The sequence below is a fragment of the Nelumbo lutea genome, chromosome 2 (assembly GCF_056320005.1).
Source record: "Nelumbo lutea isolate HS-2025 chromosome 2, American lotus-T2T, whole genome shotgun sequence".
NCBI classification, from domain to species: Eukaryota; Viridiplantae; Streptophyta; class Magnoliopsida; order Proteales; family Nelumbonaceae; genus Nelumbo; species Nelumbo lutea.
Window position 1 is genome coordinate 18512049 of NC_142685.1, and position 24714 is coordinate 18536762.

At 37.9% G+C, this 24714-nt stretch overlaps 1 protein-coding gene across 5 annotated transcripts in view; it reads left to right on the forward strand.

Annotated features, from left to right (window-relative positions):
* Positions 1-18894, forward strand: part of VLN1 (villin-like 1) — a 58151-nt gene extending 39257 nt beyond the window's left edge. For 3 of the 5 annotated variants that reach the window (XM_088967367.1, XM_088967371.1, XM_088967370.1), the window contains exons 12-19: positions 1210-1357; positions 1515-1525; positions 2611-2748; positions 3081-3206; positions 3394-3456; positions 4302-4572; positions 17820-17992; positions 18584-18894. In XM_088967367.1, the coding sequence (XP_088823493.1) occupies positions 1210-1357; positions 1515-1525; positions 2611-2748; positions 3081-3206; positions 3394-3456; positions 4302-4572; positions 17820-17992; positions 18584-18697 (1044 nt within the window). In that variant the 3' untranslated portion in view covers positions 18698-18894. The remainder of the gene's footprint in view (positions 1-1209; positions 1358-1514; positions 1526-2610; positions 2749-3080; positions 3207-3393; positions 3457-4301; positions 4573-17819; positions 17993-18583) is intronic. The other 2 variants (XM_088967368.1, XM_088967369.1) reach the window with 2 other exon arrangements.
* Positions 18895-24714: the final 5820 nt, after the last annotated feature.

The window sequence follows — 24714 nt, forward strand, 5'->3', positions numbered from 1 at the left end:
GCAAAGTGTGGTGGCTAGATCCAGTGCTAAAGCAGAATATAGAGCTATGTCTCATGGAATTATTGAAATCATGTGGATAAGAAACCTGTTAGGTGAACTGGGTTTTGCAGCTAACAACCCTATGTCACTCTATTGCAACAATAAAGTTGCTATCAACATCGCTGCTAATCTAGTCCTCCATGATAGGACGAAACACATTGAAGTGGACAAGCATTTTATTAGAGAAAAACTTGTGAGTGGCCCAGAAGCTCCTGGGTTGCCTAACTTGCAACCATCAAAGTTGAATTTGAGAAATGATGGAGGTGGTGGTGTCCATTCAACCCTTACACTTGGTCTGCCCATTGAGGGCTCAATCTCCCACTATTTTCCAGTTTCTGTTGGCATCATCAGTTTTGAATGGAGCAAAGATGCCCATTTCCTTCACCCAGTGTGCCACCTTCATAGTAATGTTTTCTATTACTTCCTCAGTTCCTTCTGTCTTGTTCATGAAGAGTCTTGTGTTCCTTCCTTCCCAAGTACACCACAATACTGCAGCCCTTGTGAAACTCCATAGTATTTTGTCTCCCTTTGTAGGGGAGAAGAAGTGAGCTTCAAACAAGTTTGGTAGACTGCTAAGTAAACACCACCATTTGATTTGCACATAAGACAAATATGAAGATGAATGCCTTTTTCCAAAGTTTAATCCTATATAATGATTATCATTTTTAGGTTATTATCTTACATTTAGCATGAATATGGACATGAGAGTCAAACATTGACATGGTTAGGGAGACTAACTCCATTAGTTGAAAAAACAAGGGTGTGGGGACACATGAGATAATACATTTATTGTCAAAAATTCAGGTACCTTATAATGGCCATATATGTAAACTTGTAGAATGTGCATATGCAAGTAAAATGTAAAGATATAGCTTCGTTAATTAGGTGTATAGGAAGATGTAGTTCACAATATATGCCAGAAACTCATTGGTAATAGTCAAGGAAAGAGAACAAAGAAAGAAATAGGCAAAAGCATCACTGAAGAATCAATGGAACATCAGAATCTGACACATGCTCAAGGACATATTGTCCATTTAGGAGAATCCATCAATCCTGTCTATAGGGAAATGACCAGAAAAGTAGTTGGTGTTGTATTCAACTTTCATGAACTAAGCATTACTGATTGAAGTTCTAAAATTTTATTGAACCTGATTTTCTCTTGTAATCCAGCCTACATGGCAGCCCATATCAGTGAGAGAAGGTAGTGAACCTGATGCCTTTTGGGATGCACTTGGTGGAAAGTTAGAGTACCCAGGGGAAAGGGACATCAAAGGCTATGTCGAAGATCCATATTTGTTTGTCTGTACCATTACAGAAGGTGAACAAATTACCTCTGTTTGCTGTAATTCTTTTCATTCAAAAGATAATGAGCTGCTTCTTTGATTGAGAACTTTTGCAGCTATAAATGGATGTGCAAACATGCTTAATGGTGGATTAATTTTCTTTTGCTACTTCTTCGGGTTTTATATCCTTAGGTGGTATCCAGGTATGCATCACAGTGTGTCTGCACTTCTCTTATTCAAGACTCAAAAGCATTCATTCTCTTATTGTTCCCCTAAATTCGTGTGGGTGATTAGTAAAAAAACAGCATAGTAAATAGTTCTTTTTCTTTTCTGTAGCTTAAAAAGTTACTTTTGTTAGGATGGTAGAGATAGCAGTGTTACATTTCTGTAGAATAATATGACAAAGGTTTAGTTTCTCTAGAATACATTATGATGCTCTATCTCCATTTTTTTTTTTCTTGCTGTTAAAGTCCTCCTATGTTCACTCAGATTTAGTGTTTTTTTTTTTTTTTTTTTTTGCAATGATTATCAACCCCACATGGGCCACATCAGCAATCCTAGACCCTAGAATTTTCAGATGTTCATCCTTACATGCCTTTTAAACCATTAGTTACTACTGATAAACTCAAGAACGTCCTTACTTTTCCAGCCTCTTTTCTTCCCCTTCAAATATCCTGATGCAGCCATTTCTGAAAGGTGTGACACAACCTGCATCTAGTTCTTGAACCTTTTTTTTTTGACTTTTGCAACCTTCCCTGCTATTTTCTACCATGAACTTTTTTTCTAGATTAACAACCTAGCCCTTATGTTTCCTGAAACCTAGTTCAACTCTTTGAGTAATGGCCTTTTTCTAAGAAGAGAATAATAGAGAAGGAAATTCAAGAGTATGAACATATATTTCTTCCTCCAGTTGGCTACTATTTATATAAATGTTCATTATATGTGGTACAATGTCTAATTTGTCCCTACTTGGAGCAACAACAATACCCCTGCCTTGCACCACTTTACAATTGGAATTTTGGATATCAATGTCCAAGAAGTACCAGCTCACTCAGAAGTGGCTCAACCCATTACCCAAGAGATTCTTACCTCATTGTTTTTGTAAGATATGCATGTAGAAATCCACCTTTTTGTTTCTCCTTATCTTTTTTTGTAAAATCTGTGGGATCTCCATTGATTTTTGTGACTGATGTGAAATGAAAAGATTGGGAATCAAGTCATAAAATTGTTTTGAGGCTATGAGAGATACTTCTCACTTTACTTTTTTCTCTTGTCACAAATTTTACAGGTTAAAGAGATCTTCAATTTCAGTCAGGACGATTTAACTACAGAAGATGTTTTAATATTAGACTGCCATAATGAAATCTATGTGTGGATAGGGCAGCATGCAAATGTTAGATCAAAACAAGCCCTCAGTCTAGGCATGGTATAACAGCAAACTGGTCTTTTATTTTGTTACTAACTTATGATTATAGGGAACACTTTGGTGTTGTAATTGTGCATCCTTGAAGATATACATTAGTCAGGCCTGACTATTCATTTATCCAAATCCTTCAATGGTTGGACTTTGCCTATTGCCTTTTAGCCCCCCTCCCAAACTAATGCTTTGGTGGACCACATGTAAGCAGAGGCACCAGTATCCCGATAGTTCATCTTGTACCACCGATAAAAAAAATGAGAGTCCACCCCTTTGCACTATTTTTTATTACTAATTTAACCACTTACATGTATACATTATGTTTTGCTCAAACCTAGCAGAAATTCCTTGAGAAAGACATTCTTGTTGAAGGTCTATCTTTGGAGACTCCTATATATGTTGTTGCTGAAGGACATGAACCATCTTTCTTTACTCGGTTCTTTGAATGGGATTCCTTAAAAGCATGTGTAAGTATCCCTGAGTGGTTCTCGTTGGAGATCTTTTTTACAAATTCTTGTTATTTCCCCTATTGTTTTAGGAGATGCATTTTTTTTTCTATCATACATTGATGAAATTTTCCTAGTTCCCTTTTATGTGATTTAGAAGCTCTGCCAGCTGCATAAATATAGAATTTGAACTTGGTTTATCTTGTAGATGCATGGAAATTCATTTGAGAGGAAGCTTGCTATTTTAAAAGGACAAATGCAAAAGATGGAGGTAAATCACTACATTTATTGGCTTCTCACCAGTCCCATTGAACACTATTTTGTATTTGTCTGCTTTTTCCCTATTAAACAAGTCTTGAAAGGTACTATTTGATTTAGAAACTTTAGTCATTCTACTTCATATTTTACCATTGCAAACCTGAAATATTTGGGACTGAACCCTTGAATTGTTATAACTGCCTCAGGATTAATACACACACATTAACTAAAGAGTGGCAACCATCATTGTGCACCTTATCACTAGTAGCATTGTCACAGATCTCATTCCTGGTAAATTCTTGCCAAGACAATAATGAGATTGGAACTTTATTTGCATCTGTCAGATTTTACAGAAGATATAGGGAAATCAAAAAAAAAAAAAGGAAGAAAAAGACACTTTCATTTAGAACTATAAAATTATACTTGTTTAGGGGGTGTTCAACAACGTGGTTAGTTTTGTTTTTATCTTCAAAAACAAAACCAACCATGTTGATGAACACCCCTTTAATTACTGTATTTTAGATATCAAGTTTCATTTATAAACGTGAGAATCTATTTTAAAAGTTCGTGGAGAAAAACAAAAGTACAAAATTTTATTGGGTGGCTATTTTCTCCCAAGTAAATGCATTTTATTTTCTTTGAAACTCCATGGAATTGTCACGAATATTTTTTGGAAATATATAAATGTACTAATGAATTATTTTTCCTTTTGATAAATGATGAAATTGCATTTTGACTGATAATGGTATAGGATATGCATCTTTTCATGAGCAAATATCCGAACTTGCTGTTTTTCCCTTTTAATTTGCTAGTTTTCATGTTTCGTTGAATTCTTTATTGAGGCAATACCTTATACAGGTATCAAAAAGAAGTCCATGGAAAGCATATGATTTTCACTCCACCAGAACAACCCTTGACCGTTCTAGAAGCAAGTCCATTGGTTCTGATGAGCTCCGAAGAAGTGTCTCTCCTGCAGCACATATTTCAAGCTCAAAATTTAATGCCCCCAACAGCCGCCGATTCTCCAGTCCAACTCCAATTGCCAGGAAACTCTTTTCAGGAACATCCCCTGATCATAGCAGTGCTAATAACAAAGCATTCATAGATCCATGCACCAAGGAAATAAAAGGTAGTTCATTCTTGAAATATTGTTAGGGTGAAAATGGTCTCCTGTTCTTCATTGATTCTTTTAATTTGTGGTTAGACATGCATAAGCCTTTTTTTTTCTTTCTTTTTTTTTTTGGTGCTGAGGGAAGGAGGGCTACACACGTCAGTTTCAGTCGAAGAAGAGAAGAGCAAGAGAGTCACACGAAAATGGATGGGTGTGTACAGTACCACATGTCCAGAAAAAGATATTTATATATTAATGTGAGAATGGACAGTTCTGTCCTTACAATTGTGAGATATGTACAGTAATGTACAAAGAGATATACAAAAGAGCCAAATAAAAGAAAGTAAAATTACAAGGTTACCCCTCATCCTCTCTACACTCCCCCTCAAATTGATGCTTAGGTAAGAGCATTAGTTTGTCTACAAGAAAAATGTGTCGAGTGCATGTCATAGCCTTAGTAAAGAGATCAGCCAGCTGAAGATTGGAAGACACATGAGGCAATGTGATGTGACCAGTAGTGAGAAGGTCTCGAATGAAATGGCAGTCCACCTCTATATGCTTAGTCCGTTCATGGAAGACTAGATTTGAGGCAATTTTGATCGCACTCATCTTGTCAGCAAATAAAGGGATGGGAGCGGAGTGATCAATGATCAAATCATGAAGAAGAGCTTTAAGCCAGACAAGCTCACTGCAAATAGAGGACATGGCATGGTAGTTGGCTTCAGTAGATGATTTGGAGGCTGTCTGTTGCTTCTTACACTTCCAAGAGATGAGGGAATCACCTAAAAAAACACACCAGCCAGTGGTGGACCGTCTGGTGTCAGGGCAACCAGCCCAATCAGCATCAGCATAAGCAGTCAATTGAGGAGATGAGGAAGATGAGAAGAAAAGTCCATGAGATAAGGTGCCTTTAACATATCTGATAATTCGGAGCACAACAGAGAAATGAGATTGTCGAGGGGCTGATACAAATTGGCTAACTATCTGCAAAGCATATGATATGTCTGGCTGAGTCATAGTAAGGTAAATAAGGCTTCCAACAAGTTGACGATATAATGTAGCATCAGGAAGGAGTTGTCCATCATCCTTACTGAGCTTAAGGTTGAGTTCCAATGGGGTATCAACTTGCTTCGAATCAGAGAGATTGGCCATCTTAATTAGGTCATTAGCATATTTGTGTTGATTAACAAAATATCCTCGAGTACTTCTAGTGATCTCAAGACCAAGAAAGTAGGTCACAGGACCAAGATCCTTTATTTTGAAGGATTGACTAAGAAGTTGCTTCAACTGAGTGATCCCTTCCAAGTCATCACCAATAATAAGTATATCGTCAACATGCACTAGTAGAAGAGTCACTCCTTGGGGACGACGGAGAATAAAGAGGGAATAATCTGAGGCACTTTGCTGAAATCCTGCTTCAATAATAACCCCTTTGAACTTCTCAAACCAGGCCCGTGGGGCTTGTTTAAGCCCATACAAGGACTTCTTTAGTTTGCAGACAAGAGTAGAATCATCACAGTAGCCTGGAGGAGGCTTCATATACACTGTCTCATGGAGATGCCCATGAAGAAAGGCATTCTTGAAATCCATCTGATGAACAGTCCATTGTTTAATAGCAGTGATAGCAAGAATAAACCGAACAATAGTCATCTTAGCCACCGGCGCAAACGTCTCCTCATAGTTGATGCCATGTTCTTGTTTGTACCCTTGAGCAACAAGGCGGGCTTTATATCTATCTAGGCTCCCATCAGAATTCAATTTGACTAAGTACACCCAACGACTGCCAATAATTGAGGCATTTGGTGGAGGAGAGACAAGCTCCCAAGTATCATTTTCCAATAGGTCCTAAATTTCCAAGTCCATTGCAGCTTTCCAATGCCCAATTGCTGCAGCCTGCTAGTAAGACTTAGGGATATCTGTAGAAGACAAAGTAGCAGAAAGGGAACTATGGTTAGCAGAATATCCATAGCGGTCAAGAGGACGAATAACTCTGGAAGAGCGTTGTAAAGAAGTGGGAGTAGGAGGTGAAGGATCACTTACATGAGAAGTAGATGTGGATGGTACAGGGTCTGAGGATGTCAGAGGAACATGCATCGGGGTCGATGAAGGAGGAGGAGGCATAGGCATTGGTGCAGCTGGATACTTCCTGTTATAGACTTGAAGAGGCAAGACTGAATCACCTGCAAGAGTAAGTTGTGTAGAATAGAGAAGGATGGTGCAAGTAATTTAACAACATATTCAAAAAAGGACAAATTCTCAAGAAAGATAATGTTTCGATATATACGGAGATGACGAACTTTAGGATCATAATAGAGAAATCCTTTATGTTCTAAATTGTACCCCATAAAGGCACACATAGCTGATTGAGCAGTAAGCTTAGTGCGCTCATGGGGAGGAAGATGTACAAGGCAAATGCAACCAAAAACATGAAGTGTAGAGTAATTTGGAGAACGATGAAAAGACAATAGAAAGATGATTGATTACCAAGAATTGAAGATGGAATGATGTTAATGAGACACACAGCAGTGTTGGCCGCCTCCACCCAAAAGGAAACGGGAACATGGGAGTCAAGCAGAAGGGATCTCACCATACTCAAGATGTATCGGTTCTTGCGCTCAGCAACTCCATTTTGTTGATGAGTTCCTAGACAAGATCTTTGGGATATAATACCATATTTCTTTAAATAGGTCTGAAATTCTCCATTTTCCCCATCAAAATATTCTCCCCTTGAGTCAGAATGTAGAATACGAATGGTGGCATTGTGTTGGGTCATTATCATGGTGTGAAAGTTCTAAAAGGTGGGAAGTACATCTGATTTCTTCCAAAGGAAATAAATCCAAATATATTTAGTGCAATCATCGATAAATAAAACAAAGTATTTGTATCCAAGTGTGGATATAATAGGAGACGACCAAACATCACTAAGTATTACTTGGAAAGGAATAGTAGCATGCACAAATGAAGATGGAAAAGGTAAAATACGACTTTTACTAAGACCACAAGTTATGCAAGATTTATCAATATTCTTAGAAACAAAATTAACAGTAGGTAAACAACCAGAAGAAAATAGATGATCCAAGTTCTTAGCATGTGTGTGGCCTAAATGTCTATGCCATAAATGCCACACATTTTTACAACGAGAATGTAACACATCACTAGTAGTAGAAAGAAAACAAGATGAGGATGTAGGTCTCTTCTCGAACTCAAGTGCAAATAGCCTCCCAAGCCTACTCCCCTTTCCCTTCACCTCCCCAGTGCGTTGATCTTGTATGACACAACCATCACGAGAAAATAGAACCAATTACCATCATCAACAAGTTTACCCATAGAAATAAGATTGGTAGTTAACTGAGGAATAAAGAAGATTTTTGGGAGATGAAAGGAAGATGATTGAGAGGCAGAAAGAAATAAATCATCACAACCAGCAATCTTCAATGACTCACCAGTAGCAGTAATAATCTGGTCATTAGAAGGGTAGGGTTAGGAGTCTGACCAAAAGAGGCCACAATCATATGATTTGAGGCCCAGAATCTATAATCCACATATGGCTAGGAGAGGAGCAAGTGGTAGAAGACTTACCAGACAAGCAGATAGCAGAGAAGGCAGATGAAATAGCTGAAGACACAAGCTGTCGTATCTTATCCTCAGTCAGAGTACCAAAAGGCTCCCCCTTTTGAGTCCGAGTTGGAGGAGACAGTAATGTTAGATGAAGGCTATGTAACTGTCTGAAGTGCCTTGTATTGACCCTTCTTGGGAGGTCGGCTAGGGCATTCAGTAATGATGTGACCCTGTTGTTTGCAGTAGGTACAAAAATTCCTTTTCTTACAGTGAGGCCACATGTCTGAACTCCTTGCGCTCATAGCACTATATCTTGGAGAGGTCATTTTTTCTCTTTGGCTTGGTAGCTAGAAAACCTGTATCATGTCCATGTTCTTTCTTGCTGTCAAGGGAGGATTGAGTGTATAGTCTAGTCTCCTCCCTTAATAGTTCACCCAATATGGTGTCCAAATCAGGCACATTTTCCCTACTGAGTATGTTGGATCTTATCAACTCATAATCGGGTCTAAGGAGCATAAGAAAGTGCATGATCTTCCTTTGATCGAAATGCCTTTTCATAGTTGTCACACAACAATCAGTCGTTGTGGCCCCAAGATGAACAGGTTCATATTCTGTTAATAGATTAACAAAACCATCATAATATTCCCGTATTCTTCTCCCCGTGGGTGTATGAGAATATGTCCATTCCAATCTGATATTGTTTGGACATATTTGACTGTTGATACACCTTCTCAAGGTCATACATCTCCTTAGCAGTTTTTAGGCCTCTCATAGGAATAACTACATCGATAGTGACTGAACTTAATATCTAGGAAACTATTTGGGCGTTACTGATTTTCCACTGTTTCAACCCTTTAGCATCTGTAACATCAGGAATGGTTGTGGTACCATCTAGATAGCCCCACATACCCTTCCCTTCAACAAAAAATTGGAAATGGAATTTCCAGAGAGCATAGTTTGTTCCATCAAATTTCATAGATATGATGTCATTCCTTTCAGATCCCATATTCAGTCAAGAAACCAAAGGAAGACTATAGAAAAGATGATAACAATCACTAGAAGTCAAGAGGAATACCTTGAGAAGGAGATAATAATCATTGGGAATCACTAAGACCCTTAGAGTAAGAAAACGAAGTCTGAAACCTCAGTAGCAGCCGCCCAAGGAAGAAGATCAAAATCCCTTCAAAACTTCACCAAATCAAGAGATATTTGTACAGCAAATAGATCTGGTCTAGGCGACACCAGATCTGAAGTTTGGCCCTGATCTGAGATCTTCCAAGAGAGATCTAATGAAATCTCTCATGCAGAGTTCGAACTCTGTCTGTACAGCAGGTAGGGTTGATCAAAAACAACCCTATACACTCCACCAGTTGAAGGGTTCAATAGATCTCAGTAGAGAAATGAGATTACAACCCACAGAAAGTGATAAAGAAGCAAGAATAAGATCAGAGAGCAACCTGCTCTGATACCATGTCAGTTTCAGTCGAAGAAGAGAAGAGCAAAAGAGTCACATGAAAATGGATGGGTGTGTACAGTACCACACGCCCAGAAAAAGATATTTATATATTAATGTGAGAATGGACAGTTCTGTCCTTCCAAGTGTGAGATATGTACAATAATGTACAAAGAGATATACAAAAGAGCCAAATAAAAGAACATAAAATTACAAAGTTATCCCTCATCCTCTCTACAACACAAAATGGGGAGTAGCCAATCCCACAAATCTTTAAAAGAGATTTAACTTATACGGTCATTCTTGTTATCTATCGGCCTTCCTGGTTTGCTTCCTTGTGTGTGTGTGTATTTTATGTTTGTTGTTAGAATGATTTGAGAATTATTTCTGTTATTACAGTTATTCCTGTTGTCAGTCAAGGATTAAAATATCGACACGATATGCCCGATACGGGGCGTATCGTATCGGTATTGGTAGGGGAGGATATGAGATACACCACGATTGGCACTGTATCGTTCTAGTCATGTGTATCGGTCCAATATGCCACCGTATCGGCATGTATTGCATAGTATCGGCCAATGCGCACCGATATAGAGGTGTATCGAATCCATGTGTTTCCCAAGCATATTCGTATCCAAGTTGTCTGATACGATATCCGATACCGATACTTTAATCCTTGTTGTCAGTTCTAGGGTATTGTCAGCTTGTTTACAACCTCTCTTATTGTTTTTTTATTAGGGTGTGTCGCTAGGGGCAAGTATGTAATTTCTTACTTTTATTTTTAATCTCATTGTTATAACAAAAGAATGGGACGCTGCCAGCTACAGTTTTGGCTCCCAAGTAGTCTTTCTCTCCTCTCCTCTTCTTCCTTCTCTCTTCTCTTCCTAGAAGAAAACAATGTCCATATGTTCTCAGACCAAGTCAAAGCAGTCCCTGAAGATAATGCTTGTGATGATTTATATTCGTCAATTTCAGATCTGAACTTGATGTAAAAGAGAAGATGTAAGAGAGAGAGGGAGAGAAGAAGAGAAGGAGAAATCGAAGAAGAAAAAGAAACCTGTTCGAACCCAAGAGAAGTGAATAATTCAAATTCTCTCTTAGGTCGGCCAGGATATATAGTTTACTGAAATAAATAGCAAATATCTTTTATGCCCCTATTTAAGTTGGGACACATCAACACTAACTAAAAGACACATCACCATATTAATAAAACTCAAATGACTATTCTACCCTTATTTAGTCGACACCAACACTCCCCCTCAAGCTGGAAAGTATATATCATATAGTCCCAGCTTGTTACATATGTAATCCACTTTTGCCCAACTCAACCCTTTGGTGAATAAGTCTGCCCTATGTTGTACTTATCATTCCACTAAGAACCTTTTCTCTCACAAAGTGACAATCAACCTCTATGTGTTTTGTTCTCTCATGAAAAACTGGGTTAGAGGAGATGTGAACTGCAGCTTGGTTGTCACAATATAGCTTCATCGGAGTGGTAATCGATTACCCCATCTCTTGCAGGAGATTTCTTAGCCACACTAGTTCACAAGTTGTATGTGCCATGGCTCTGTATTCAGCTTCTGCACTACTTCTTGCCACCACGGTCTGCTTCTTGCTCTTCCATGTCACTAAGTTACCCCCAAGGAAAGTATAATAACCTGTAGTAGACCTTCTGTCAGATATAGATCAAACCCAATCAACATCTGTATATCCCTCTATTTCAATATTTCCACCACTCTTATATAGCAAACCACGACTAGGAGCTCACTTCAAATACCTTACAATCCTTAGGACCATGTCCCAATGTGGAATCCGAGGATTCTGCATAAACTGGCTCACTACACTCACTGCAAATGAGATATCTGGCCGAGTGATAGTTAGATAGTTTAGCTTGCCCACCAACCTTTTGTACCTTCATGGATCTTTAAACTCCTCACCTGTATCTTTGCTCAACTTGACATTCAATTCCATGGGTGTTTCCGCTAGTTTGGCACCCAATAAGCCTGTCTCCTCCAATAGATCAAGAACATATTTCCTCTGGCACAAATTAATACCATACTTGGACCTTGCCACTTCTATCCCTAAGAAGTATTTCAATTTGCCAAGGTCTTTTGTTTTAAAATGATCATGCAGAAATATTTTCAACCTGTCAATTCTGAGCTTATCACTACCAGTAATAACAATATCATCAACATAAACCACTAACAAAATCTTTCCCACATCAGAATCATAGTTGAATATTGAATGGTCAACCTGACACTGTTTCATGCCAAACTTCTTTACAACTTCATTGAATTTGCCAAACCAAGCACAAGGGGACTGTTTAAGTCCATAAATATCTTTCTTGAGCCTACACACCTTACTATCCTCCCCTTGAGCAACAAACCCGGGTGGTTACTCCATATATACCTCTTCAAGAAAATCACCATGCAAAAAAGCTTTCTTAATATCAAGCTGAAACAAGGGCCAATCATGTATAGCAGCTAGGGAGATCAAAACACAAACAAAACCGATCTTGGCAACAGGAGAGAAGGTCTCTATATAGTCAATACCATATAACTGTGAATAACCCTTAGCAACCAACCGAGCTTTCAATCTCTCAACAATACCATCTGGCAAATACTTGACCGTATATACCCACTTACATCCTACAGTATGCTTACCCAAGGGAAGAGTGGTGAGATCCCACGTATGATTATGAGCTAGAGCGGAGAGTTCTTCTTCCATCACCTGATGCCACTCCGGAGAGATAAGGGCTTCCTGGACATCCTTAGGAACAGAAACGGAAGATAACAACGAAACAAATTATCGATGGGAAGGAGATAGGTGAGAAACAAAAACATAATTGGAGATATGATGAAGGGTACAACTACGTTTACCTTTCCGTAGAGCAATGGGAAGGTAAAGGTCAGAAATGGGGGGGTGATGGTGTTGCGGAAGTCACTTGTGGATCCGTCGACGATGAAGAAGCTAGAGGGGTCGGTGCATGTCGATGCGTATACACTTGATGGATAGGTGGCCGTGCAGGAGGAAGTGGCACCGGAGGTAAAGACTTAGGTGCAGCTGGAACAAGAGGAATGGGGCCCGCAACAGGAACTAGAAGCGGAAGGAAAGAAGAAGGGGAAGAGACATCTAGCCCAGAAAAGAACGAAACCGACTCAAAGAAGGTAACATCGGGACACACAAAACAACGTCGAGAACTGAGACTGTAACACTTCTACCCTTTCTGGGTCCTAGAATAGCCAAGAAATACACACTTCGTAGATCGTGCATCTAATTTGTCTAGTCTAGGACCAAGATTATGAACAAAGCACATACACCCAAAAACCCGAAGAGTATGAGGAAAATGAGACAACGTAGAAACAGAACAGAGAAGGGAGACTGACCATCAAGGATGGACATGGGCATTCTGTTAATAAGAAAGCAAGATGTAAGCATAGCATCACTCCAGAAACGTTTGGATACATTCATATGGTGCAACAGGGACCGAGTGGTTTCTAAGAGATGGCGATTTTTCCGTTCATCTACCCCATTTTGTTAGGGGGTGTAAGAGCAAGAAGTTTGGTGAATAATACAATTTTGTTCTAAATATTGCTGAACGTAGGGTCTTAATGTGAATACCAAATTGAGTGCGGATTTCAGCATGAAACTTTTGGAAAATAGAAAATAATTCACTTCTTTCTTTCATAAGATAAAGCCATGTCATCCTTGAATAATCATCAACAAAAATAACAAAGTACTTGTATCCATTGTGTGACACTATTTCATTTGGACCCCAAATGTTCGAATGGACCAAAGAAAAAGGACTTGACATACGATAATCGACTCTAGGGATGAAGGAAACCCGATGATGTTTCTGAACAAGTTGTTTAAGTGCTTTAAGAGACAGGTGCCCAAGTCTGCAATGCCACTAGAGGGGTGAGAGACGACTGAAGAGCTGTTGAAGAACCACCACCACCACCATCAAGGTAATATAGTCCACCAGCTTCATGCCCTCCACCAATCTTCATCCCCATCTTGAGATCCTGAAATACACAAAAGATGAAAGGTAAAAGGTGATAGAGCAATTAAGAGACTTGGTCAATTTACTGACATAAGATTAAAAGGAAATTTGGGTACATACAGAATTGAAGACAAAGATAATGAACTAGTTTTAACATCACCAATACCATTTATGGAAGAAGTGAAACCATTAGCAAGGGTGACAGTGTGGGTTGTAGAGGACGAAGAAATTGAAGAGAACACACCCGAAGTCCCAGTCATGTGATCGGAAGCTCCAGAATCAATGATCCAGTGAGAGGGTTTAGATGCTAGACAAGCAATGCCTGAGTGGGCAAGTGTAGCTGTACTCGACTGAGAAGTAGCCTGGATCAACCACTCATATTCAGTACTTGAAATACTCATCATCTCTTGTCCGGAGGCATCTATAGGTGAAGGTGTCTGACCGGTCTATTGACTCCCTTGTTCCATATCACCACTTGCCACTGCATGATTTGCCCAGGATGACGATGGGCCATGTAGATCATAGCAAAAATTAACAGTGTGCCCATCCATACCACAACGCGTACACCTTCTTGGACCATGATTACGTCCTCTACCACGAGCTCCCCCTGAATCTCGACCTCCAATATGCCCACCACCACAACTATACATGTGTCCACCTCTACCACCACGGCCTGGCTGGCCCTGATGAGCTACTCCTCTTCCACCAAAGCCACCCCCTCTAGCCACGAAAAGGGCAGTCCTACCAGATATGGTGGGGTTCTCTGGAGGGCCAACTGAAATCCTTAGGAGATGGGAAAACACCTCAAGAGAGGTGAGGGCAGACCCACCTAGTATCTGAGCCCTCACTGGATATTCAGTCTTTAGTCCCACTAGAAATCTGGTTACATCAAGTTGCTCTCTCTGTTGTTGCTGAGTTTTATCAAATGTAAGGGGGTGATACACACTCAACTCATTCCTCAAATTTCTTAGACTAGCATAATACTCTTCAAGACTCTGGTTACCCTGCTGCAGACTAAAATACTCTTGATAGAGCTGATATACTCTAGTGGCGTTATCCTTTCCTGAATAAAGCTTCCTTGCATGATCCCAAATTTCCTTGGCTGTCTAAGAACATGAAGTTTATACTAATCTTAGGTTTCATACCGTTCCACAGCCAAGTCATAATTTGTGCATCTTCTTACTCCCAATCATCATACTCCTAGGAATCAACTCGGGTTTTTATTCTCTTATATGCTTTACTTTCTTCTTGGCTCTGACAAACACTAAAACAGTTTGGTCCAAGGTATGTAATTTTCTCCATTCAATTTAATATGTACATTCAAATGGTCTTGAGGGATCATAACCGACTTATGTTCATTATCTCCCATGGTTGTTAAAAAAAACAAAAACTCTTTTTCTGTTTCAACTTGCCTTACCCAGTAATCATTACATTGTAGTTCACTCCTCAAGTTAATCACTCACCACCATACGACTGACCATTGCAGAAAGTCACAGGTTTAAGCAATGTTAACCCCCACTAGTGTCACTTTCGGCACCTCACAAACGCATCACACACAAGAGTACCACACATCTGAACCTACCACCATACGACTGATACTAAGCCTTCGAGCCACTGATCTGAACCACACATGGACCTACCACGAAACCTACCCTATTCGTTCCATCGATTAGAGGGTTCTCTACCAATCACCTGAAACCACAACTTCACACCCAACTGAATACATTAAAACCTCCAGAATGAAGATACGGAAACTTCTTTTCAGCCCTTTTACGAAACTCCAAAAAAAAAAAGAAAACTGAGAGATTACGAACAGATCTGGACTGACTTAACCTGGCTCTGATACCATGTGATGATTTATAGTCGTCAGTTTCAGATCTGAACTTGGTGTAAAAGAGAAGATGTAAGAGGGAGAGGGAGAGGGAGAGAAGAAGAGAAGGAGAAATCGAAGAAGAAACCTGTTCGAACCCAAGAGAAGAGAATAGTTCAAATTCTCTCTTAGGTCGGCCAGGATAATATAGTTTACTAAAATAAATAGCAAATGTCTTTTATGCCCCTATTTAAGTTGGGACACATCAGCACTAACTAAAAGACACATCACCATATTAATAAAACTCAAATGACTATTCTACCCTTATTTAGTCGACACTAACAATGCCTAACGTCCACAGGGGGGTCGGCTTTCTTCTATAAGCAATCGAACACCATCTTGGAGTTTCCCTCTATCCGAATTCATCTGTATCTGCTCTTCTTTGCTAACATGGTTTTCTCAATTATTTTGGACATACACTTGATAATTTCTCCTCTCTGATTCCAAATGATGCAGCCATTAGAAGCAGTGCCGTCATCTCTTTTTGATGTATTGAAGTTAATCTTGATGGTGTTAGGCCCTCCATCATCTCATTGAAATCTGACCAAGCCTTTTCTATGATCTGGCTTGAGTTATGCTGCATCCTATTGAAGATCATGTCATTTCTACTCTTCCACATCTGGCCACCTTTTTCCTAGTACTTTTCTATCAAATTCTTGATTTTTCTGTTCAATCATTTTTCCCACCAATCATTTATGGATTCATCCCTCTCATTGGGCCCTGGGCAGTTTGCCAAATAAGATTGGTGCAAAACAATTTTTGAAGATGTGTTTATACTTTCTACTTCAGTGCCACAAGTCACACAATCTGGATCAATGTTTATTCCTATGGATGACAAGAGGGGGGGGGGGGGCATTTTATTATTTTATTTTCCATACCGGGTTGATATTTTGAGGGCCAGCAGGCTTGTATACAGATTTGACCATGAATTTCCCTTTTTCTATAAGCTCCCAATAACATTCTATCCGCAGTATTAATTCTGGGTATGGGGATAGCAGTTATCATTTTTTTTTTTGTCTTTATTCAGCATCTGATCTTTTTTTTTTTTATCAGTGAAAATGGGAATTTTATTCAATTAAGAGTATTAATACAGAGATACAGCAGATAAAAACATAGACATTCCAACAGAGAATTTTTACAATAAAGCCCAAAAAACTGTTGCCTTTGAACTCCCTGTTTAGCTAGAGAAATAGCCATTCCATTTGCAGTTCTCCTAACCCATGTAAACGAAGCATTAAGTTCCCTTGCTATGGTTATTATCTCCCTTAACTGATGTCTGTAGTACCAAGGAACATTGCTGCTTGAATTGGTCCAAGATATCACTGTTTTTGAATCCCCTTCTATTTCCAAGTTCCTAAAATCTGCTTGCTTGGCAATCTTTAGCCCTTGAAGTAGAGCTAACAGTTCAGCCTTTAAAGAGTCACCTTCCCCTAAAGGTCCTGAGTACATAGCCAACACTTTGTTTGAGGAGTCTTTGATCACACCACCAATGCCCACCATACCCGGATTTCCTATAGAGCTCCCATCGAGGTTCAGCTTTAACTTATAATTCAGCATCTGATATTTCCATATCTTTCATTTTTTTATCTATGCAGTCAGCTTCTTTGGGGTCAAGGTTTATTCTATTTTACCTCCCCATCCTTGCCATAGATGTAAGGAGGGCATATCCTCCTTGTCAGATCTTGTAGCCCAAGACTTAATCCAATCAAATGTCCCTTAATGTTTAATATATTGCATTCTTTTAGACAATAAAATGTGTACAAGGTGGAGAAGAAAAGGATTGTCTATATAATGAATAAATTGGTTGATCCACTCATGACAATTCTTTTGCATAGTCCCTCTGCAAGTTAGCCATTTTATAGAAGGTCTCTGGCTTCAGGAGGGATGGGAACAAAATATACAGAGCAATTTTTTTATGAAATTTCATCTCCTGACCAAGGATTAAAACTTTGATGAAATTTTTGAAAATTTGAGAATTCATTCCTGTTTCAGGAGGGATAGGAACAAGATATATAGAGCAATTAATTTTGTGCTAAAGTATAGAAAAACTAGAAAAATTCAAGTTGTTTAGATGAGGTATGATCAGAAGAGATAAGATACAAAAAATAGGAAAAGAAAATAAAGAATTCGTTTTAAACAAAACTACTATTACTAGTTAATGTCTGAAAGCAAAATTTTCTCCTGAAACTTTGGAGAAAATTTTGGTTTTGGCCTGGTATGAAATCTAAATCCTTGGTCCTGAATCAATTATTTGCTTAATAGGGAATTTACAGCTACTTCATTTTTTGTTTTCTCTTCCATTGAATCACAGAGAACTTTATAATTATAATTAGTCCGTGTGTCACTCTTGACAGAACTAACCTTTGAAATGTTTTCTTCAGCAGATGGGTCAGTTATATCTCAAACAGGTAAGGAGCCAAGTTTCAGTTCAAGGAAGGGGCATGACATGAAGCTTGATGAGGCTGAACTTGATGACTTGAACACTTACCCATATGAACGCTTGAAGGTGACATCAGACGACCCAGTACAGGGCATAGATGTGACTAGAAGAGAGGTATCACTTTTTAATAAACCCTCCTTCAGTGTATGGTTTAGACATTCCAAAAGAAGTTATTTTTGCTTAGTGTAATATTAATATGTTTGATAAGTAAACTATTTCATTCATCAAAACTCTTTGCAATCTTCTGATATATGGTTTGATCCTTGTCAGTCTTTAAATGTGTGTGTGTGGTGGGGTGGGGAGGTCTGTGTATTTTCCTCCATGAGTCTTTAAATTTATAATTATATGTTGGTTCTTCCTCTTAGTCATATTTATGATAAAAACAAGATATTTTAATGCTACTTGGTACTGTCCCATACTTGAGCATGTAATGCTGCAAGTCTTGCTGGTTAAAGGATTTATGTTTTGACCAAGTAAGAAGGAATAATAGTTGGTGCATATAAACCATTTAAGGGAACTTATCCACTTAAAGCTTCTCATGATTGTTATTATGTTTGCTTTCTTCAATAGCTTTTTGGCCCTTCTGGACATTTTGCTTTTCCTCGTGAGTAGTTAATTTTGGATTTGTGCTCTAAGTAGTTCCAATGTTGCTGCCACCTTAGTAAATACTTTTATTAAGATTTCTGCACTTCTGGTGATATGCAGGCATATCTATCTCATGAAGAATTCCAAGTGATGTTTGGGATGACAAAAAGAGCCTTCTATGAGCTTCCTAAATGGAGACAGAACAAACACAAGATAAGCCTTAATCTTTTCTAGAAAATTTGACCTGGAATCACAGATAGGTGCCTGCATCAGTTTGTGGAAATGCATCTCTCTCTCTGGATAACCTGTGGATGGTTTTTCATCTAAACTTTTTATCATCTCTGAAAAAGCACGACTTGGTACATCCTGGCAATAGTCAATGGTTCAGTTTGCTACCTAAAAAATCCCCATGGTTAGAATAACTATTAAGAGATCTTCTATTGCATATTTCAGTTTAGACCAAAATGAAACTTATCCATAAAAACTTCTTGTTGCTTTGAGACTAAGACAAACCTATAGGTAAGCCACAGGAAGACTCAAGGATTACGACTGCTAAAATAACTCTAATGACACTTAAACAAGTCCTATTAAAACTAAAGAAATAAAAAACAATCTGCTTCGTTAGTGCTCAGAAATAGGATTAATTAAAAGGTCAAATTAATTTAAAGAGTCATGTCAGAGAGGTTTTGCATTTTTGAGAATCTGAATATGCAACCACGTCATTTTTCTTATAACCTGTTTCTCAGGGTCTCGTCCATTTTGCATGACTTATAGTATAATTAGACACGTCATTGAGTTATCCATCCAATAAGACCACGATATTAATTAGGATTTGGTCTCCTATTTCTTTGGGTCAATCATTCAGAATATTAAAATTCAGAGCACCAAAAATCATGGGAATGCCACCATTTTTCTGCTTCAATGCCTAGTTGCCTACATCATATTCCCTCTGCTCCCACAAACAAAGGGTCGTCCACGAATTTTCAAGTAATTGTTCCAAGTCACGAATTATGGATTCAGTAATGGGAACCGTAGGGATGAAAATAATAGCAAATCAATTCTCCTCAAAGGCTTTATTAAACTATTTTTAGTCATTTCTAGCTTTAAGAATTATCATCTCTGATGCTTTACAAATTTCAGCTATTTTTTGGCACTCTCTAGTTATCTCTCTGCATTCATCTTGAATTTCTAGCATTTCTTGTGTGGTTTAGCCTCATGCTTAAAGAATAAGCCTCGAAAATTGAAATTAGTTTTTTCTGGCAAGCATAAGGTAGTAGGGTAGCTGTCCAGCTAATCTCTATGATTGACTTTAGTACCAAATTAATGTAGGATGAAAAAGAAAATCTTTCTCAAATGAACTTGGTATGTGAAAAGGAACCAATAATCTAATCCATAGAGAAAATTCAAGTTCAAAATAGAGAAGACAAGAAGTTTGTATGAAATAAGAAAAATAAGAGTCTATCTTACGTTAATTGGTGTTAAAGCATTCCGTTCTATATCAATTTAGTGCTATTTTAGTTAATTCATCATGGTTTTAAAAACCAACCCTAATGGAACCATTTTGGCCACTGGTTCCTGGGTCAAACGGTCCAAACATCTTATTTAAAATTTGATTGGATGATTTCGGGGTCCAAAACCAGATCTGGAGCTATGACCAGTTTTTGGGTAAATCGGTCCGATCATCAGATCCGGTCCGGTTTTCAAAACCATGGTTTTTTAAGGCATAATATATAGCATGCAATACTTACTTTCACCAAGCATAAAAATGCTTCCAATTTGGGCTCTACAATTTGCACTTCAGCCCTCTCATCAACTGCTTTGAAGTGTTCCGGATAAGCCATGATCCAATGTAGACAGCCCAATAAATGACTGACAGATGATTTGGATCCGGAGGATTTTTCATCAAACATAGCTTAAAGGCTGTTCATGTGGGGCTCACCTTGAAAAACAGAAGCAGCTGGGCTTTTGTGCAGCGCCTTCTGGCTTTACAAGGTAGACTCCTATAAGTTATATGATTGCTGAAAATTTAAAAAACAAAAAAAAAGCCTAAATATGTTGTCATTCAGCAAAAGTAAAAAAAAAAAAAAAAAGGTTTTCTGGTAAATCTTCTGGCTTCTTCAAATTTCAAAACGGTTCTGTGAAAGCAGTTCAATGAATGCTTCAACCCTCCTAAAATGGGCCCTTAGTACTGAATTAGGATTTGTTACTCACAAAATCAGTCTTCACACCCACAGCTTTTACAGCCGCATTTGAGTCCCTCAAATAGGTTTCTTCCATCATGTGGTCAGGTTCACTGTTCAGAAAATGGGGTTTTTAAACTAGCCACGTAAGCAAAGAGTTCCACCAAATAGTACGACTATATACTATTTTTCTTAAAATTTTTCAATGCACGGTGGAAGTGCATGTGAGGCGCCCAACTGTGAGGAGCAGATCCCGTTCCCAAAAGCATGAGGTCTTAGGTCATGGTCTCTAAAACCGATAAGGATTCAATCTGCTTCATGACTGTGTTTAGATACCAACACACTAAACCTGACAGAAAGAATCTTTCCAGACAATTGAAATAGAGAGAGGTGGGTCCCATTGTTCCGACAGTCCCCTCTCCCATTCCTTTCACCACTCCAAAATTCATATCATTCTCTATTTTGAGTAAAGGCAACGCTGATTGTCGTTTTGTTCAAATTTCAAACCAAAAATTCCGAAACTACTAATTGCCTGATAACTTCTACTTTTTCTCACACTATACCCACTTAAATTTATATTTGTTTTCTACGGTTCCTACATTGATGTTTATGCAGAAAAAAAAAGAAAAAAAAAAAAAGAACATCTATTGTAGATGCAGCAACTAGAGTAAATTATTGGGTAATTTTCTTTTTTTTTTAGTTCATTGTTTGTTATATCAGTTGAGAGATTAATTATTCAATCTAAAATATTTATTTATTAAAAATTGCTCAATGAGTAAAAAGAAGCAACTGAAAACAAACTCCATTTGTGTAAGCATGCAAAGAATATAACTTTTTATTATATTTCATTAATATTAGAAAATACAAGATTATAGTCTAACAATTTTTTTATAATATTTATAAAGTGAGAATCATTACATATTTTGTATAGATAGGGTTTGAAGTTTAAACATTAGATATCATGCAATTAGATAACCAACAAGTTTTTATATTTTTATTACAACAACAAACCTTTTTAACCATTACAGCTCTATTCTAATTTCAATAAATGAAGAATATTATCATAAAATTAATTGTTTAGTATCATTAGCTTCTAAACTCAAGTACCCATTTTATTAAAAAACGAAAAAAATTATTGATCTTGCTATGTACAATTAATGCTAAAGTACATTAGAAATTAGGGAAATTGTCTAAAACTCACCATGAGTTCTCAACATTTCCCTCAATATCACAACTTTTCAAAATGTCTAAAACACACCATGCCATTAAGTTTTTATTTTCCAAAACTCACTTTCTGTTAATGCTTCTTAACAGAGGTGTTCATGTCAACATAAATAACAATTTTCATGACCAAATTACCCTTGAATAGTGAGTTAGAGGAAAAATGGTCTTTTTCAGTTTTTTATTTTCTTGTTTTTTTTTTTGCATTTTTAGTATTTTGTTATAATTTCTAATGTTTTATAATTTCTGTTTTTTTTACATTTTCTATTTTCTACAATCTATAAATATTTCCTGTATTTTTGTTATTTATTTGTAATTTTTGTGTTTTTTCTACAATTTTTATTTTCTGATTTTGTTTTCAATTTCTATAGTTTCTATAATTTGAAAAAAAAAATTCTTTGAAATTTTTATAATTTTTTATATATTTTTTGTAATTTCTATGTTTTTATGTATTTTATATTTGAAAATATTTTTTAAATTTTTTTCTTTTTTTCATGTCTAAATATTAAAATGGTAACATATTAACACCGTTAATTTATTTTGTATATATTTTATATTTTATATGAAGGTTAAAATTGTAATATATTAACACCCGTTAGTCAGTTTAACGTCAAGTTAGAGACATGATGAGTTTTAGACATTTTGAAAAGTTGTGGTGAGTTTAAGAGAAATGCTGAAAATTCACGGTGATTTTTGAACAATTTCCCTAAGGATTAATATATATATATAAAGAGAAAAAGAGAGAGAGAGAGAGAGAGAGAGAGAGAGAGAGAGAGAGAGAATCACTCTTGTAGTTAAGTAAATCTGTAAACCTCTTAATTAACTGTTATAAAAAAACTAAACACAACCATCCATCTGGTTAGTCAGTAGTCACTAGTTAATTCAAAACAAGTGTTAGCCCCAATTGTTAACCTGTTGGTAAAGCCTCAGGCCAGTGCCTGGATGTAGTGAAGACCTGGGATTGAGTCCCTGCTTTAAGTCGGATCTGCTCCTGATAAAACCTGTTCTGACACGCTTCCAAACTGCACCTCACACCATGAAACTGAGACCTACGATGCACGGGATGTGCGGTGTCAGGTCATGTTGGAAGTTTGTTGGAACGCATTTTGTTGGAATAGATTCCCCGACTTCACCCAGGTTAGGAGAGTTTGGGTTTGGGCCAGGGCAGCACTGTTGTGTAGCCCATTTAAAAAAATATATACTAAAACTTTTATAAAAGATGTGTTCTCAGATTTGTAGGCACGAGCCAAGATGAACAAATTAAAATTATCAATTGTTGGGGGAGCTGAGGTCAAATTAGGCCTGATAGTACAACCATTAGAGAAGCAGCCCACTTGCTTCATCTGTAACGGTCTCAAAACCCACAACCGGGTGGGACCTTCCAACCCTCTAGTGCCCTCGTTCAAGATTTGGGGATGAATAATTGAATATGTTCCGTGGAAAGAGTGGTTTGGTGTTGATAATTTTCAGACAGAAGGCAGGGAGTATGTTAAATAGGCTATTTTATTTTACTTTTATTATTCATTTACTTGTAATAGAGAGATAACTAGGGACTCGTGTCACAAATTTTCAAACATTTTCGAAAATGGAATACGAGGGTGGTAACACTGGTTAATGATTATTCAGCTTCTGTTTTGGGAACCATGTTCATGTAGGTAGTTGTTGAAACTTGAAAATTTTAAAAACCCCAGAAAGAAAATCAAGGGCAGGGTCAGGGTAGGCAATAGACAAAGTATTTGAATTGAAGCAGACTGCAGAGTATTCTTTGATGTTACTATCTTATTCTTCTCGTCCCCCTGAAGTCCCAGAAGGCCAGAAGAGAAGAGAAGAGTAGTGAAATGTGTGACTTTACGACCCACACCCACTCCCTCCGTCGTGCATCAATATATATTTATGTACTTTTAGGGGCATATATTCGCCTCAAAAGATGCCTTTGGTTGCCCTGCCTTGTAGGGCTGATGCTTGGAACCATTCGACTTGAATGCACAAATAAGAAGGCCAAGAAGGTATCCGATGGCTAGCCCCACCCCAACCAAGGTTCACTGAATCCAACACTTCTCTCTCTCTCTCTCCGTTTTCCAGAGCAAGTTCCCTAGACACTGACATCTCGGAACTTCACGTGCCGGTGCTCCCACCGCGCTACCCTAATACTAATCATTCATTTGCCTTTCGCCTACCCAACGTGCTCAGCTCCTTTTTCCAGCTCACCGCCTCTCCCTCTCAGCCACGGGAGCGATGAGGAAACCAAATCTAGACCGCCCATCACATAAATAACTCGTTTGGACTGGTCAGACTTTTCGGCAACACAATTGGGGCATTGTGCCATCATCTTCGACCTTCCGCCCAACCCTCACTTTCAATTTTGGGTAAGCGGCAACCATTAATAGTAGTTGGGTTGGTTGAGTTGTAAAGCCAGCCGTTGAAAATGGAAACTCTTTTTATTATTATTATTTTTTTTTTCTATCTTTTGAAAACAGAAGTTTTTACTTTTGAATTTTGATGAAAATGAGACGATGTAGGCTGAACCGCTGAGGGAGTGAACAGGTGGAGGTGGGGTGGCTGATCGAAACTTGAAACCTCCCCCACTGCCACTTGATACCCTTTCTTTATATGAAGACTGAAAGATCCCATACCACGGACACTGACACTATAACTCACAAGGTCCTGGCAATGGCTTCAAATACGCTCTAAAAGACAAACTAAACCAATGCAATAATTGAGGGAAATACGAGAGGAAAATATTTTCACAACAGTTTCTTTAGCATGTAGATGTAGGTGAATCAAAAAAACTATAAACAAGAAGTTGGATAATTAGTAATTTCTACTCCCTGAAGGCTGAAGCAGAAGATG